This window comes from Mustelus asterias, unplaced genomic scaffold (genome assembly GCF_964213995.1).
Source record: "Mustelus asterias unplaced genomic scaffold, sMusAst1.hap1.1 HAP1_SCAFFOLD_1843, whole genome shotgun sequence".
Classification (NCBI taxonomy): domain Eukaryota; kingdom Metazoa; phylum Chordata; class Chondrichthyes; order Carcharhiniformes; family Triakidae; genus Mustelus; species Mustelus asterias.
In genome coordinates, this window is record NW_027591788.1 from 5,966 (window position 1) to 23,950 (window position 17,985).

The following is a 17,985-nucleotide window of genomic DNA, read 5'->3' on the forward strand; positions in this document are numbered from 1 at the left end:
GAATGTGTGGAACTCTTTGCCGCAGAAGGCTGTGGAGGCCGGGGTCATTGAGTGTCTTTAAGACAGAGATAGATAGGTTCTTGATTAATAAGGGGATCGGGAGTGACGGGGAAAAGGCAGGAGAATGGGGATGAGAAAAATATCAGCCGCGATTGAATGGGGGAGCAGACTCGATGGGCCGAGTGGCCTCATTCTGCTCCTATGTCTTATGGTCTTATGACAAGTGTGGGTTATGTGATTGAGATCCAACTGAAAGAACTCTCGCACCGAGAGAGAGGGGGAAAGTTGTGGTCTTGTAGCGGTTCACTGTAACCCCCGTGCTGTGTCTGTCTTTCAGTCAGTGTTCCTGCCTCAGGGTTACCCTGACAGTGTCAGTGACGACTACCTCACCTATCAAATCTGGGACACTGTACAGGTGAGTGAGATTGCAGCAACTCGTCAGGCTCTCAGCGACACAGTCCCCCAACGCACTGTGACACCCGGTCCCAGAGGGGGAAAGGACAGTGTATCTAACGCACTGTGACACCCGGTCCCAGAGGGGGAAAGGACAGTGTATCTAACGCACTGTGACACCCGGTCCCAGAGGGGGAAAGGACAGTGTATCTAACGCACTGTGACACCCGGTCCCAGAGGGGGAAAGGACAGTGTATCTAACGCACTGTGACACCCGGTCCCAGAGGGGGAAAGGACAGTGTATCTAACGCACTGTGACACCCGGTCCCAGAGGGGGAAAGGACAGTGTATCTAACGCACTGTGACACCCGGTCCCAGAGGGGGAAAGGACAGTGTATCTAACGCACTGTGACACCCGGTCCCAGAGGGGGAAAGGACAGTGTATCTAACGCACTGTGACACCCGGTCCCAGAGGGGGAAAGGACAGTGTATCTAACGCACTGTGACACCCGGTCCCAGAGGGGGAAAGGACAGTGTATCTAACGCACTGTGACACCCGGTCCCAGAGGGGGAAAGGACAGTGTATCTAACGCACTGTGACACCCGGTCCCAGAGGGGGAAAGGACAGTGTATCTAACGCACTGTGACACCCGGTCCCAGAGGGGGAAAGGACAGTGTATCTAATGCACTGTGACACCCGGTCCCAGAGGGGGAAAGGACAGTGTATCTAACGCACTGTGACACCCGGTCCCAGAGGGGGAAAGGACAGTGTATCTAACGCACTGTGACACCCGGTCCCAGAGGGGGAAAGGACAGTGTATCTAACGCACTGTGACACCCGGTCCCAGAGGGGGAAAGGACAGTGTATCTAACGCACTGTGACACCCGGTCCCAGAGGGGGAAAGGACAGTGTATCTAACGCACTGTGACACCCGGTCCCAGAGGGGGAAAGGACAGTGTATCTAACGCACTGTGACACCCGGTCCCAGAGGGGGAAAGGACAGTGTATCTAACGCACTGTGACACCCGGTCCCAGAGGGGGAAAGGACAGTGTATCTAACGCACTGTGACACCCGGTCCCAGAGGGGGAAAGGACAGTGTATCGAACGCACTGTGACACCCGGTCCCAGAGGGGGAAAGGACAGTGTATCTAACACACTGACACCCGGTCCCAGAGGGGGAAAGGACAGTGTATCTAACGCACTGTGACACCCGGTCCCAGAGGGGGAAAGGACAGTGTATCTAACGCACTGTGACACCCGGTCCCAGAGGGGAAAAGGACAGTGTATCTAACGCACTGTGACACCCGGTCCCAGAGGGGGAAAGGACAGTGTATCTAAGGCAGGAACGTAGGTTTATTGGTTTCTGTTTGTGATGATAGGCCTTTGCGAGCAGTATAACCGGGACTCTCGCCACTCAGGCCATTCTGAAGGGTGTGGGGGTTGGAGACAACACAGCCACTGTCGCTGCGGCCTCCATCACCTGGATTCTGAAAGGTATGTCACCCAATTGTCTGACCACGGAGTGGTAACAGCTGACCCCTTCTCCCTCTCTCTCTCTCTCAGGGAGATATCTGTACACTGACTGGTGTCTCTCAGTCCCCTCTCTCTCTCTCAGGGAGATATCTGTACACTGACTGGTGTCTCTCAGTCCTCTCTCTCTCTCTCTCTCTCAGGGAGATATCTGTTCACTGACTGGTGTCTCTCAGTCCCCTCTCTCTCTCTCTCAGGGAGATATCTGTACACTGACTGGTGTCTCTCAGTCCCCTCTCTCTCTCTCAGGGAGATATCTGTACACTGACTGGTGTCTCTCAGTCCTCTCTCTCTCTCTCAGGGAGATATCTGTTCACTGACTGGTGTCTCTCAGTCCCCTCTCTCTCTCCCTCAGGGAGATATCTGTACACTGACTGGTGTCTCTCAGTCCTCTCTCGGGGAGATATCTGTACACTGACTGGTGTCTCTCAGTCCCCTCTCTCTCTCTCTCAGGGTGATATCTGTACACTGACTGGTGTCTCTCAGTCCCCTCTCTCTCTCTCTCAGGGAGATATCTGTACACTGACTGGTGTCTCTCAGTCCTCTCTCTCAGGGGGATATCTGTACACTGACTGGTGTCTCTCAGTCCTCTCTCTCTCTCAGGGAGATATCTGTACACTGACTGGTGTCTCTCAGTCCTCTCTCTCCCTCTCTCTCAGGGGGATATCTGTACACTGACTGGTGTCTCTCAGTCCCCTCTCTCTCTCTCTGGGATATCTGTACACTGACCGGTGTCTCTCAGTCCCCTCTCTCTCTCAGGGAGATATCTGTACTCTGACTGGTGTCTCTCAGTCCCCTCTCTCTCTCAGGGAGATATCTGTACACTGACTGGTGTCTCTCAGTCCCCTCTCTCTCTCTCAGGGAGATATCTGTACACTGACTGGTGTGTCTCAGTCCCCTCTCTCTCTCTCTCAGGGAGATATCTGTACACTGACTGGTGTCTCTCAGTCCCCTCTCTCTCTCTCAGGGAGATATCTGTACACTGACTGGTGTCTCTCAGTCCCCTCTCTCTCTCTCAGGGAGATATCTGTACACTGACTGGTGTCTCTCAGTCCCCTCTCTCTCTCTCAGGGAGATATCTGTACACTGACTGGTGTCTCTCAGTCCCCTCTCTCTCTCAGGGAGATATCTGTACACTGACTGGTGTCTCTCAGTCCCCTCTCTCTCTCTCAGGGAGATATCTGTACACTGACTGGTGTCTCTCAGTCCCCTCTCTCTCTCAGGGAGATATCTGTACACTGACTGGTGTCTCTCAGTCCTCTCTCTCTCTCTCAGGGAGATATCTGTACACTGACTGGTGTCTCTCAGTCCCCTCTCTCTCTCAGGGGGATATCTGTACACTGACTGGTGTCTCTCAGTCCCCTCTCTCTCTCTCAGGGAGATATCTGTACTCTGATATCATATGTAATGTATATGGCACGTGATATTGAGGGAGACGGGGAGAGGGTGGGGGAGTGAGGGAGACGGGGAGAGGGTGGGGGAGTGAGGGAGACGGGGAGAGGGTGGGGGAGTGAGGGAGACGGGGAGAGGGTGGGGGAGTGAGGGAGACGGAGAGAGGGTGGGGGAGTGAGGGAGACGGGGAGAGGGCTGGGGAGTGAGGGAGACGGGGAGAGGGCGGGGCAGCGAGGGAGAGGGCGGGGGAGTGAGGGAGACGGGGAGAGGGCGGGGGAGTGAGGGAGACGGGGAGAGGGCGGGGGAGTGAGGGAGACGGGGAGAGGGCGGGGGAGTGAGGGAGACGGGGAGAGGGCGGGGGAGTGAGGGAGACGGGGAGAGGGCGGGGGAGTGAGGGAGACGGGGAGAGGGCGGGGGAGTGAGGGAGACGGGGAGAGGGTGGGGGAGTGAGGGAGACGGGGAGAGGGTGGGGGAGTGAGGGAGACGGGGAGAGGGTGGGGGAGTGAGGGAGACGGGGAGAGGGTGGGGGAGTGAGGGAGACGGGGAGAGGGTGGGGGAGTGAGGGAGACGGGGAGAGGGTGGGGGAGTGAGGGAGACGGGGAGAGGGTGGGGGAGTGAGGGAGACGGGGAGAGGGTGGGGGAGTGAGGGAGACGGAGAGAGGGTGGGGGAGTGAGGGAGACGGAGAGAGGGTGGGGGAGTGAGGGAGACGGGGAGAGGGCTGGGGAGTGAGGGAGACGGGGAGAGGGCTGGGGAGTGAGGGAGACGGGGAAAGGGCGGGGGAGTGAGGGAGACGGAGAGAGGGCGGGGGAGTGAGGGAGACGGGGAGAGGGTGGGGGAGTGAGGGACGTGGGGAGAGGGTGGGGGAGTGAGGGAGATGGGGAGAGGGCGGGGCAGTGAGGGAGATGGGGAGAGGGTGGGGGAGTGAAGGAGATGGGGAGAGGGTGGGGAGTGAGGGAGACGGGGTGTGGATAGGGAGAGGGTGGGGAAGTGAGGGAGAGGGTGGGGGAGTGAGGGACACGGGGAGAGGGCGGGGGAGTGAGGGAGACGGGGAGAGGGTGGGGGAGTGAGGGAGACGGGAAGAGGGTGGGGGAGTGAGGGAGACGGGGAGAGGGTGGAGCAGCGAGGGACACTGGGAGAGGGTGGGGCAGTGAGGGAGAGGGTGGGGGAGTGAGGGACACGGGGAGAGGGCGGGGGAGTGAGGGAGACGGGGAGAGGGCGGGGGAGTGAGGGAGACGGGGAGAGGGCGGGGGAGTGAGGGAGACGGGGAGAGGGCGGGGGAGTGAGGGAGACGGGGAGAGGGCGGGGGAGGGAGGGAGACGGGGAGAGGGCGGGGGAGTGAGGGAGACGGGGAGAGGGCGGGGGAGCGAGGGAGACGGGGAGAGGGCGGGGGAGCGAGGGACACGGGGAGAGGGCGGGGCAGCGAGGGACACGGGGAAAGGGCGGGGCAGCGAGGGACACGGGGAGAGGGTGGGGGAGTGAGGGAGAGGGTGGGGGAGTGAGGGACACGGGGAGAGGGCGGGGCAGCGAGGGAGACGGGGAGAGGGCGGGGGAGTGAGGGAGACGGGGAGAGGGCGGGGGAGTGAGGGAGACGGGGAGAGGGCGGGGGAGTGAGGGAGACGGGGAGAGGGCGGGGGAGTGAGGGAGACGGGGAGAGGGCGGGGGAGTGAGGGAGACGGGGAGAGGGCGGGGGAGTGAGGGAGACGGGGAGAGGGCGGGGGAGTGAGGGAGACGGGGAGAGGGCGGGGGAGCGAGGGACACGGGGAGAGGGCGGGGCAGCGAGGGACACGGGGAAAGGGCGGGGCAGCGAGGGACACGGGGAGAGGGCGGGGCAGCGAGGGACACGGGGAGAGGGCGGGGCAGCGAGGGACACGGGGAGAGGGTGGGGCAGCGAGGGACACGGGGAGAGGGCGGGGCAGCGAGGGACACAGGGAGAGGGCGGGGCAGCGAGGGACACGGGGAGAGGGCGGGGCAGCGAGGGACACGGGGAGAGGGCGGGGCAGCGAGGGACACGGGGAGAGGGCGGGGCAGCGAGGGACACGGGGAGAGGGTGGGGCAGCGAGGGACACGGGGGAGGGTGGGGGAGTGAGGGAGAGGGTGGGGGAGTGAGGGAGACGGGGAGAGGGCGGGGCAGCGAGGGACACGGGGGAGGGTGGGGGAGTGAGGGAGACGGGGAGAGGGCGGGGGAGTGAGGGAGACGGGGAGAGGGCGGGGCAGCGAGGGAGACGGGGAGAGGGCGGGGCAGCGAGGGAGACGGGGAGAGGGCGGGGCAGCGAGGGAGACGGGGAGAGGGCGGGGGAGCGAGGGAGACGGGGAGAGGGCGGGGGAGTGAGGGAGACGGGGAGAGGGCGGGGCAGCGAGGGAGACGGGGAGAGGGCGGGGGAGTGAGGGAGACGGGGAGAGGGCGGGGGAGTGAGGGAGACGGGGAGAGGGTGGGGGAGTGAGGGAGACGGAGAGAGGGTGGGGGAGTGAGGGAGACGGAGAGAGGGTGGGGGAGTGAGGGAGACGGGGAGAGGGCTGGGGAGTGAGGGAGACGGGGAGAGGGCTGGGGAGTGAGGGAGACGGGGAAAGGGCGGGGGAGTGAGGGAGACGGAGAGAGGGCGGGGGAGTGAGGGAGACGGGAGAGGGCGAGGCAGTGAGGGAGACGGGGAGAGGGTGGGGGAGTGAGGGACGTGGGGAGAGGGTGGGGGAGTGAGGGAGATGGGGAGAGGGCGGGGCAGTGAGGGAGATGGGGAGAGGGTGGGGGAGTGAAGGAGATGGGGAGAGGGTGGGGAGTGAGGGAGACGGGGTGTGGATAGGGAGAGGGTGGGGGAGTGAGGGAGAGGGTGGGGGAGTGAGGGACACGGGGAGAGGGCGGGGGAGTGAGGGAGACGGGGAGAGGGTGGGGGAGTGAGGGAGACGGGAAGAGGGTGGGGGAGTGAGGGAGACGGGGAGAGGGTGGAGCAGCGAGGGACACTGGGAGAGGGTGGGGCAGTGAGGGAGAGGGTGGGGGAGTGAGGGACACGGGGAGAGGGCGGGGGAGTGAGGGAGACGGGGAGAGGGCGGGGGAGTGAGGGAGACGGGGAGAGGGCGGGGGAGTGAGGGAGACGGGGAGAGGGCGGGGGAGTGAGGGAGACGGGGAGAGGGCGGGGGAGGGAGGGAGACGGGGAGAGGGCGGGGGAGTGAGGGAGACGGGGAGAGGGCGGGGGAGCGAGGGAGACGGGGAGAGGGCGGGGGAGCGAGGGACACGGGGAGAGGGCGGGGCAGCGAGGGACACGGGGAAAGGGCGGGGCAGCGAGGGACACGGGGAGAGGGTGGGGGAGTGAGGGAGAGGGTGGGGGAGTGAGGGACACGGGGAGAGGGCGGGGCAGCGAGGGAGACGGGGAGAGGGCGGGGGAGTGAGGGAGACGGGGAGAGGGCGGGGGAGTGAGGGAGACGGGGAGAGGGCGGGGGAGTGAGGGAGACGGGGAGAGGGCGGGGGAGTGAGGGAGACGGGGAGAGGGCGGGGGAGTGAGGGAGACGGGGAGAGGGCGGGGGAGTGAGGGAGACGGGGAGAGGGCGGGGGAGTGAGGGAGACGGGGAGAGGGCGGGGGAGTGAGGGAGACGGGGAGAGGGCGGGGGAGCGAGGGACACGGGGAGAGGGCGGGGCAGCGAGGGACACGGGGAAAGGGCGGGGCAGCGAGGGACACGGGGAGAGGGCGGGGCAGCGAGGGACACGGGGAGAGGGCGGGGCAGCGAGGGACACGGGGAGAGGGTGGGGCAGCGAGGGACACGGGGAGAGGGCGGGGCAGCGAGGGACACGGGGAGAGGGCGGGGCAGCGAGGGACACGGGGAGAGGGCGGGGCAGCGAGGGACACGGGGAGAGGGCGGGGCAGCGAGGGACACGGGGAGAGGGCGGGGCAGCGAGGGACACGGGGAGAGGGTGGGGCAGCGAGGGACACGGGGGAGGGTGGGGGAGTGAGGGAGAGGGTGGGGGAGTGAGGGAGACAGGGAGAGGGCGGGGCAGCGAGGGACACGGGGGAGGGTGGGGGAGTGAGGGAGACGGGGAGAGGGCGGGGGAGTGAGGGAGACGGGGAGAGGGCGGGGCAGCGAGGGAGACGGGGAGAGGGCGGGGCAGCGAGGGAGACGGGGAGAGGGCGGGGCAGCGAGGGAGACGGGGAGAGGGCGGGGGAGCGAGGGAGACGGGGAGAGGGCGGGGGAGTGAGGGAGACGGGGAGAGGGCGGGGCAGCGAGGGAGACGGGGAGAGGGCGGGGGAGTGAGGGAGACGGGGAGAGGGCGGGGGAGTGAGGGAGACGGGGAGAGGGCGGGGGAGTGAGGGAGACGGGGAGAGGGCGGGGCAGCGAGGGAGACGGGGAGAGGGCGGGGCAGCGAGGGAGACGGGGAGAGGGCGGGGGAGCGAGGGAGACGGGGAGAGGGCGGGGGAGCGAGGGACACGGGGAGAGGGGGGGGCAGCGAGGGAGACGGGGAGAGGGCGGGGCAGCGAGGGAGACGGGGAGAGGGCGGGGCAGCGAGGGACACGGGGAGAGGGGGGGAGCGAGGGACACGGGGAGAGGGCGGGGCAGCGAGGGACACGGGGAGATGTGGGTCGATGGAGGATTGCAGGGTGTAGGATCCGCGTGTTATTGATACCAGCTCCAGCCCCATTAGTGCTGTATGTTGAACGGTTGGTGAAATGTGCTCTCTCTCTGTCACCCTTTCCCCAGATGGGACCGGAATGGTTGGTCGTATCCTGTTTGCCTGGTCCAAGGGGTACGTATCTCGCTTTTGATGCTGAGAATTGTCCGGTTCATTCAGTCCCGTGTCCAAACACGGCAAAACCTGGACAATATCCAGGCTCAGGCTGACAAGTGGTGAGTAACACTCGCGCCAGGCACACCAGTGCCAGGTAATGCCCGTCTCCAACTGGAGAGAATCTAACCATCTCCCCCTTGACATAAGAACATAAGAAATAGGAGCAGGAGTAGGCCATCTAGCCCCTCGAGCCTGCCCCGCCATTCGATAAGATCATGGCTGATCTGACGTGGATCAGTTCCACTTACCCGCCTGATCCCCATAACCCTTAATTCCCTTACCGATCAGGAATCCATCCATCCACGCTTTAAACATATTCAGCGAGGTAGCCTCCACCACCTCAGAGGGCAGAGAATTCCAGAGATTCACCACCCTCTGGGAGAAGAAGTTCCTCCTCAACTCTGTCTTAAACCGACCCCCCTTTATTTTGAGGCTGTGTCCTCTAGTTTTAACTTTCTTACTAAGTGGAAAGAATCTCTCCGCCTCCACCCTATCCAGCCCCCGCATTATCTTATAAGTCTCCATAAGATCCCCCCTCATCCTTCTAAACTCCAACGAGTACAAACCCAATCTCCTCAGCCTCTCCTCATAATCCAAACCCCTCATCTCCGGTATCAACCTGGTGAACCTTCTCTGCACTCCCTCCAATGCCAATATATCCTTCCGCAAATAAGGGGACCAATACTGCACACAGTATTCCAACTGCGGCCTCACCAATGCCCTGTACAGGTGCATCAAGACATCCCTGCTTTTATATTCTATCCCCCTCGCGATAAAGGCCAACATCCCATTTGCCTTCTTGATCACCTGTTGCACCTGCAGACTGGGCTTTTGCGTCTCATGCACAAGGACCCCCAGGTCCCTTTGCACGGTAGCATGTTTTGACATTCTGTGGCATGACCATCGCTGTAACCCCCTACCCCCCACTATCAACATCCTGGGGGTTACCACTGACCGGGAACTGAACTGGGATCCGGCCGTATCAATCCTGTGGCTCCCAGAGCAGGTCAGAGGCTGGGAATCCTGCGGAGAGTCACTCACCTCCTGACTCCCCGCTCCCAAAGTCTGTCCCACCATCCACAAGGACACAAGTCAGGAGTGTGATGGGACACTCTCCACTCGCCTGGATGGGTGCGGCTCCCGACAACACTGGAGAAGCTCCACACCATCCAGGACAAAGCAGCCTCCCCCTCCCCCCGCTCGATCGACACGCTAACCCCCCACCTTCAACACTCACTCCCTCCACCACCGACGCACAGCGGCAGCCCGTGTGAACCGTCTACAAGATGCCCCGCAGCGACTCGCCAAGGCTCCTTCCTCAGCACCTTCCAAACACAGAACATAGAACGGTACAGCACAGAACAGGCCCTTCGGCCCACGATGTTGTGCCGAGCTTTATCTGAAACCAAGATCAAGCTATCCCACTCCCTATCATCCTGGTGTGCTCCATGTGCCTATCCAATAACCGCTTAAATGTTTCTAAAGTGTCTGACTCCACTGTCACTGCAGGCAGTCCATTCCACACCCCAACCACTCTCTGCGTAAAGAACCTACCTCTGATATCCTTCCTGTATCTCCCACCACGAACCCTATAGTTATGCCCCCTTGTAATAGCTCCATCCACCCGAGGAAATAGTCTTTGAACGTTCACTCTATCTATCCCCTTCATCATTTTATAAACCTCTATTAAGTCTCCCCTCAGCCTCCTCCGCTCCAGAGAGAACAGCCCCAGCTCCCTCAACCTTTCCTCATAAGACCTACCCTCCAAACCAGGCAGCATCCTGGTAAATCTCCTCTGCACTCTTTCCAGCGCTTCCACATCCTTCTTATAGTGAGGTGACCAGAACTGCGCACAATATTCCAAATGTGGTCTCACCAAGGTCCTGTACAGTTGCAGCAGAACCCCACGGCTCTTAAACTCCAACCCCCTGTTAATAAAAGCTAACACACTATAGGCCTTCTTCACAGCTCTATCCACTTGAGTGGCAACCTTCAGAGATCTGTGGATATGGAGCCCAAGATCTCTCTGTTCCTCCACAGTCTTCAGAACCCGACCTTTGACCCTGTAATCCCGTCACCTAGAAGGACAAGGGGGAGGCAGCAGACGCATGGGGAACACCCACCGCCTGCAAGTCCCCTCCCTCCGAGCTCCCCCCACATCCCGACTTGGAAATATATCGGCCGTTCCTTCACTGTCGCTGGGGTCAAAATCCTGGAGCTCCCTCCCTAACAGCACCGTGGGTGTACCTACACCACCACACACGGGGGATGGTAGCGGGTTCAAGATGGCGGCTCACACACACCCTTCACGAGGGGGCAATTAGGGACAGGGGGGTAAATATTGGGCTGGTTAATGGCACCCAAATCATGTTAATGAATAATTTAAATGCAGGGAGCTCAGTTGTTTAGTGACCTCCTGTTCCCGCAGCGTGAATTAGACTGTGATGCTTAGGTCCAAAGCAACTGCCTTCTCCAACTCCACCTCTTTTTGTCTCCCGCAGAAGCAGATTGGATTGTGATGCAAAAAAATGGAGGTGGGTTCAACGTACCCCCCGCGTTCCTGAGTAGGCCAGTGTTTGATGGGGGACAGTGTAGAGGGAGCTTTACTCTGTATCTAACCCCGTGCTGTACCTGTCCTGGGAGTGTTTGATGGGGACAGTGTAGAGGGAGCTTTACTCTGTATCTGACCCCGTGCTGTCCCTGTCCTGGGAGTGTTTGATGGGGACAGTGTAGAGGGAGCTTTACTCTGTATCTAACCCCGTGCTGTCCCTGTCCTGGGAGTGTTTGATGGGGACAGTGTAGAGGGAGCTTAACTCTGTATCTAACCCCGTGCTGTACCTGTCCTGGGAGTGTTTGATGGGGGACAGTGTAGAGGGAGCTTTACTCTGTATCTAACCCCGTGCTGTACCTGTCCTGGGAGTGTTTGATGGGGGACAGTGTAGAGGGAGCTTTACTCTGTATCTAACCCCGTGCTGTACCTGTCCTGGGAGTGTTTGATGGGGGACAGAGTAGAGGGAACTTTACTCTGTATCTAACCCCGTGCTGTCCCTGTCCTGGGAGTGTTTGATGGGGACAGTGTAGAGGGAGCTTTACTCTGTATCTAACCCCGTGCTGTACCTGTCCTGGGAGTGTTTGATGTGGACAGTGTAGAGGGAGCTTTACTCTGTATCTAACCCCGTGTTGTACCTGTCCTGGGAGTGTTTGATGGGGGACAGTGTAGAGGGAGCTTTACTCTGTATCTAACCCCGTGCTGTACCTGTCCTGGGAGTGTTTGATGGGGACAGTGTAGAGGGAGCTTTACTCTGTATCTAACCCCGTGCTGTACCTGTCCTGGGAGTGTTTGATGGGGGACAGTGTAGAGGGAGCTTTACTCTGTATCTAACCCCGTGCTGTACCTGTCCTGGGAGTGTTTGATGGGGGACAGTGTAGAGGGAGCTTTACTCTGTATCTAACCCCGTGCTGTACCTGTCCTGGGAGTGTTTGATGGGGGACAGTGTAGAGGGAGCTTTACTCTGTATCTAACCCCGTGCTGTACCAGTCCTGGGAGTGTTTGATGGGGGACAGTGTAGAGGGAGCTTTACTCTGTATCTAACCCCGTGCTGTACCTGTCCTGGGAGTGTTTGATGGGGACAGTGTAGAGGGAGCTTTACTCTGTATCTAACCCCGTGCTGTACCTGTCCTGGGAGTGTTTGATGGGGACAGTGTAGAGGAAGCTTTACTCTGTATCTAACCCCGTGCTGTACCTGTCCTGGGAGTGTTTGATGGGGGACAGTGTAGAGGGAGCTTTACTCTGTATCTAACCCCGTGCTGTACCTGTCCTGGGAGTGTTTGGTGGGGGGGTGCAGGGTGAGGTATGTATTCTGTCCCGGTTGAAACCTCTTTCCTCTCAATGTTTGTAGGCTATTCGCTGACGCCCTGAATGATATGGCGATCTTCATGGAGATTGTAGCTCCTGCCATTCCATCTGCGTTCACCCTCATTGTCTGTGCTTCCGGACTGTTCAAGGTGGGTCTCTGTACAAAGAACAAAGAAAATTACAGCACAGGAACAGGCCCTTCGGCCCTCCTGCACCCACCATGCTGCCCGTCTGAACTAAAACCCCCTCCCCTTCCGGGGACCGTATCCCTCTATTCCCATCCTATTCATGTATTTGTCCAGACGCCCCTTAAAACTCACTATCGTATCCGCTTCCACTCCCTCCCCCGGCAGCGAGTTCCAGGCACCCACCACCCTCTGTGTAAAAAATCTGCCTCGTACATCTCCTTTCAACCTTGCCCCTCGCACCTTAATCTTATGCCCCCTAATAATTGACTCTTCCACCCTGGGGAAAAAGCTTCTGACTATCCACTCTGTCCCTCATAATCTTGTAGACTTCTATCAGGTCTCCCCTCAACCTCCAGTGAGAACAAACCAAGTTTCTCCAACCTCTCCCCATAGCTAATGCCCTCCAGACCAGGCAACATGTTAGAATGGTCTGATGAGTTGACAATTGGCACAGACGGTTCGATTGGCATTGCCTGGAATTTCGGAACGGTTGGAGGGTGAGGTGGAGTCACTCCATGCACGAAAGACCCACGCCTGGCTCCTTGCAGCCCCGCACGTCCGCAACGACGCTCCCTCAATGAGATATTCCACCGCGCAGTCAACAGTCCTCACTAACGGAGCAATGCCACGGGAGGTCACCGATCCTCGCTAACGGAGCAATGCCACGGGAGGTCACCGATCCTCGCTAACAGAGCAATGCCACGGGAGGCCACCGATCCTCACTAACAGAGCAATGCCACTGGGGGGTCACCGATCCTCACTAACAGAGCAATGCCACTGGGGGGTCACCGATCCTCACTAACAGAGCAATGCCATGGGAGGTCACTGAACCTCACTAACAGAGCAATGCCACGGGAGGTCACCGACCCTTGCTAACAGAGCAATGCCACGGGTGGTCACCGATCCTCACTTACAGAGCAATGCCCATGGGAGGTCACTGATCCTCACTAACAGAGCAATGCCGCTGGGGGTCACCGATCCTCACTAACAGAGCAATGCCACGGGAGGTCACCGATCCTCACTAACAGAGCAATGCCACGGGAGGCCACCGATCCTCACTAACAGAGCAATGCCACGGGAGGTCACCGACCCTTGCTAACAGAGCAATGCCACGGGTGGTCACCGATCCTCACTAACAGAGCAATGCCATGGGAGGTCACCGATCCTCACTAACAGAGCAATGCCACGGGAGGTCACCGACCCTTGCTAACAGAGCAATGCCACGGGTGGTCACCGATCCTCACTAACAGAGCAATGCCCACGGGAGGTCACTGATCCTCACTAACAGAGCAATGCCACTGGGGATCACCGATCCTCACTAACAGAACAATGCCATGGGAGGTCACTGAACCTCACTAACAGAGCAATGCCACGGGAGGTCACCGATCCTCACTAACAGAGCAATGCCACTGGGGGTCACCGATCCTCACTAACAGAGCAATGCCACGGGAGGTCACTGATCTTCACTAACCGAGCAATGCCACGGGAGATCACCGATCCTCACTAACAGAGCAATGCCACGGGAGGTCACCGATCCTCACTAACGGAGCAATGCCAGGGGAGGCCACCGATCCTCACTAACAGAGCAATGCCACGGGAGGGTCACTGATCCTCACTAACAGAGCAATGCCACGGGAGGTCACCGATCCTCACTAACAGAGCAATGCCATGGGAGATCACCGATCCTCACTAACAGAGCAATGCCACGGGAGGTCACCGATCCTCACTAACAGAGCAATGCCGCGGGAGGTCACTGAACCTCACTAACAGAGCAATGCCACTGGGGGGGTCACCGACCCTCGCTAACAGAGCAATGCCACGGGGAGGTCACCGATCGTAATGCTCACGTGATACCGGAGATGAGCCCTTTGTTTGGAGAATCGAAACCCCTGACCTTCTCAGCCTTGTAACCTCTGACCTTCTCAGGGGCAGCCCCCAGGATTATACACCCAGAACAGTTTGAAGTGTTATAAAGCGGAGATGGATTCCCCCCCTCTCCGAGAACTAACACCTAACCGCACAAAGAGGAATACCTCGCCTCATAATCCGTTAGGAGTGAGTGTGAAGTGGTAGGATCTGCTCTTCAGCAACTTTTAGTGGCTAAATCAAAATGACTCCCTGACACTCTCAAGTCAACAAGTAACTATTTATTTATCTAACTAGCAGTAAACAGGTTAACTAAACTATTAACAAACCGAGTAAAACCCGATTCTAATGGAATGCTGTTTAGATAAAAACAATTCCCACTTATTAAAACAAAAAAATAAGAAATTAGTCACTCTCTAAATTACAACCAGGTTTTGTGTCTTTCGGAATATTCGGGGCCTTTCCTGCGGATTCTTCTGACTGGGAACTTCTTCCTTCTTTGGAACCTTCGCTATCGAGATGGTGCTTCCTCTTAAGACATAAGTGAGGAACGGGTTGAGGACTCTGGGTCTGTACTGGTTGGGAGTTTAGAAGGATGAGGGGAGGGGGGATCTTATTGAAACTTACAGGATACTGCGAGGCCTGGATGGAGTGGGCACGGAGAGGATGTTTCCACGAGTAGGAAAAACTAGAACATAGAACATAGAACAGTACAGCACAGAACAGGCCCTTCGGCCCACGATGTTGTGCCGAGAACCAGAGGGAACGCAACCTCAGGCTGAAGGGACGATCCTTCAAAACAGAGATGAGGAGGAATTTCTTCAGTGGTGAATCTGTGGAACTCTTTGCCGCAGAAGGCTGTGGAGACCGGGTCATTTGACTCAGAGATAGATAGGTTCTTGATCAATGAGGGATCAGGGGTTATGGGGAAAAGGCAGGGGAATGGGGATGAGAAAAATATCAGCCATGATTGAATGGGGGAGCAGACTCGATGGGCCGAGTGGCCTAATTCTGCTCCTATGTCTTATGGTCTACGAGGCAATGAAAAGAAGCAGTTCTCTCTCTCTCTGGAGCTAAATTCAGAGCTGTTACTCTGTCAGATAGCAGTTGCTCTCTTGAACGGCACGGAGGCACAGTGGTTAGCGCTGCTGCCTCACAGCGCCAGGGACCCGGGTTCGATTCCCGGCTCGGGTCACTGTCTGTGCGGAGTCTGCCCTGTTCTCCTCTGCCTCTGGTATTCTCCCATCGGATTTAAATTTAATAGGTTCTTGGTATCTCAGTGCCTGATTCAAATTGATTGGCTAAATTCAAAACAATTCAAAAAGCCCGTTGCCTTGGTAACCCTGCCGCTCGGCCTCCCGATACAAATGTTTCAGTCTGGGCTCTCTGTAGGAGGTAAAAATACCTCTGAGGCTAGTCTTGAGTCAAAATACAGTAAGGCTTTATTCTCACAAGCTTGCGGGAGAACCTGACCCCTTGAAAGCAGAAGCCTGAACACAGAAAAGAGGGGATATATATCCAGCATGGTTTCTAATACTGGTCAGGGAGCAACCCCAGACCAGTCACGACCCAAAGATACGATTCACAACTGCTGGTCACGCAGCAAGCTTCCGAACCAACTACAAAAAAATACATTGATAGCTTCTTGACCCCAAACCAGTGTATCTGGCATTCCCAGCACATGGAGCGAAGGTCTTCTGGTTCCTGTTCTTCCCGCGGTTTTCCTTTGAAGTTCCGACGCTCTTCCAGCTGCCCCAGCGGGAGTTCCTCTTCAAACGGCCGATATCGCGCTCCACACCATGGAATCATTTGTCTTCCCCAAACCCCACACAAACTTGTAGGAAAGGTAAGACTTCACAAACGCATTCACAGAGAACGGTACAGCACAGAACAGGCCCTTCGGCCCACGATGTTGTGCCGAGCTTTATCTGAAACCAAGATCAAGCTATCCCACTCCCTATCATCCTGGTGTGCTCCATGTGCCTATCCAATAACCGCTTAAATGTTCCTGAAGTGTCCGACTCCACTATCACTGCAGGCAGTCCATTCCACACCCCAACCACTCTCTGCGTAAAGAACCTACCTCTGATATCCTTCCTGTATCTCCCGCCACGAACCCTATAGTTATGCCCCCTTGTAATAGCTCCATCCACCCGAGGAAATAGTCTTTGAACGTTCACTCTATCTATCCCCTTCATCATTTTATAAACCAAAGTCTCCCCTCAGCCTCCTCCGCTCCAGAGAGAACAGCCCGAGCTCCCTCAACCTTTCCTCATAAGACCTACCCTCCAAACCAGGCAGCATCCTGGTAAATCTCCTCTGCACTCTTTCCAGCGCTTCCACATCCTTCTTATAGTGAGGTGACCAGAACTGCACACAATATTCCAAATGTGGTCTCACCAAGGTCCTGTACAGTTGCAGCATAACCCCACGGCTCTTAAACTCCAACCCCCTGTTAATAAAAGCTAACACACTATAGGCCTTCTTCACAGCTCTATCCACTTGAGTGGCAACCTTTAGAGATCTGTGGATATGGACCCCAAGATCTCTCTGTTCCTCCACAGTCTTCACATTGACTATCGTCATAAAAATAAAAGTTAACTGGTATTACTGTCAGAAGCAGTACAAACAAGAATAACTATTATTCATGTCGTGAGGAGTATAATCCTGAGGAGATTAGCCACAATGAAGGGTTATGTTTGTGATACATTCTCGGTCCAAAAAACATTAACCGAGCAATGCCACTGGAGGTCGACGATCCTCACGAACCGAGCAATGCCACGGGAGGTCGCCGATCCTCACGAACCGAGCAATGCCACTGGAGGTCGACGATCCTCACGAACCGAGCAATGCCACGGGAGGTCGACGACCCTCTCTATCTGAGCGACGGCACGGGAGGCCGACCGTCCTCGCGACCCGGGTGGGGCCGCCGGAACTCCGAGAGCCCCTCCCGGTGGCGCAGGAGGTGCCTCGTCCCGCGCGATGCCATCGGTCCGCTCCCCTCCCCACCTCCCTCCCACCCCCCCCCCCCCGTGGCGGACGCAATGCCGGGAGGTGAGCGCGAGTCCTTGCACCACGAGCAATGCCGAGGGAGGTGAGCGCGAGATGGCGCCGCGGTCCTTGTTAACTCTGATAATTGCAGGCCGAGGAAGAATGAGAGGCAAGTTCACCCTCAGCTTCATAGAAGATTTATTCCCCAGCAAAGCTGCTGCAATGTTGAGTTTGTGAAGTTGTAAGAAAATTGTAAAAATGCGAAAGGGTAAAAAACATTGCAAAGTACACACAGAGTCCCAGACTGAAACATTTGTACCAAAAAGTCAAGCAGTAGTCTTGACAAAGACAACCCGTTTATGTTTTAATTTAGCCCAATCAATTTAATGCAGGCACTCAGCTACCAAGAACCTATAAGACAGGAAAGAGACAGAGAATCTGGTGAACTGGTGCGGCAACAATAATCTCTCCCTCAATGTCAACAAAACGAAGGAGATTGTCATCGACTTCAGGAAGCGTAAAGGAGAACATGCCCCTGTCTACATCAACGGGGATGAAGTAGAAAGGGTTGAGGGAGCTTCAGGTTTTTAGGTGTCCAGATCACCAACAACCTGTCCTGGTCCCCCCACGCCGACACTATAGTTAAGAAAGCCCACCAATGCCTCTACTTTCTCGGAAGATTAAGGAAATTCGGCATGTCAGCTACAACTCTCACCAACCTTTACAGATGAACCATAGAAAGCATTCTTTCCGGTTGTATCACAGCTTGGTCTGGGGCTCCTGCTCTGCCCAAGACCGCAAGAGGCTACAAAGGGTCGTGAATGTAGCCCAATCCATCACTCAAACCAGCCTCCCATCCGTTGACTCCGTCTACACTTCCTGCTGCCTCGGCAAAGCATCCAGCATAATTTAAGGACCCCCACGCACCCCCGGACATTCTCTCTTCCACCTTCTTCCGTCGGGAAAAAGATACAAAAGTTTGAGGTCACGTACCGACC

General features: G+C 57.7%; 1 protein-coding gene across 1 annotated transcript in view; it reads left to right on the forward strand.

The window, feature by feature from the left end:
• Positions 1-273: 273 nt before the first annotated feature.
• rusf1 (RUS family member 1) overlaps positions 274-17,985 on the forward strand; it is a gene marked incomplete at its 5' end in the record, with an annotated part of 32,074 nt that continues 14,362 nt past the window's right edge. The window contains 5 exons of the mRNA XM_078206857.1: positions 274-415; positions 1,775-1,889; positions 7,999-8,044; positions 10,588-10,620; positions 11,986-12,091. Coding sequence (XP_078062983.1) covers positions 274-415; positions 1,775-1,889; positions 7,999-8,044; positions 10,588-10,620; positions 11,986-12,091 — 442 coding nt within the window. The remainder of the gene's footprint in view (positions 416-1,774; positions 1,890-7,998; positions 8,045-10,587; positions 10,621-11,985; positions 12,092-17,985) is intronic.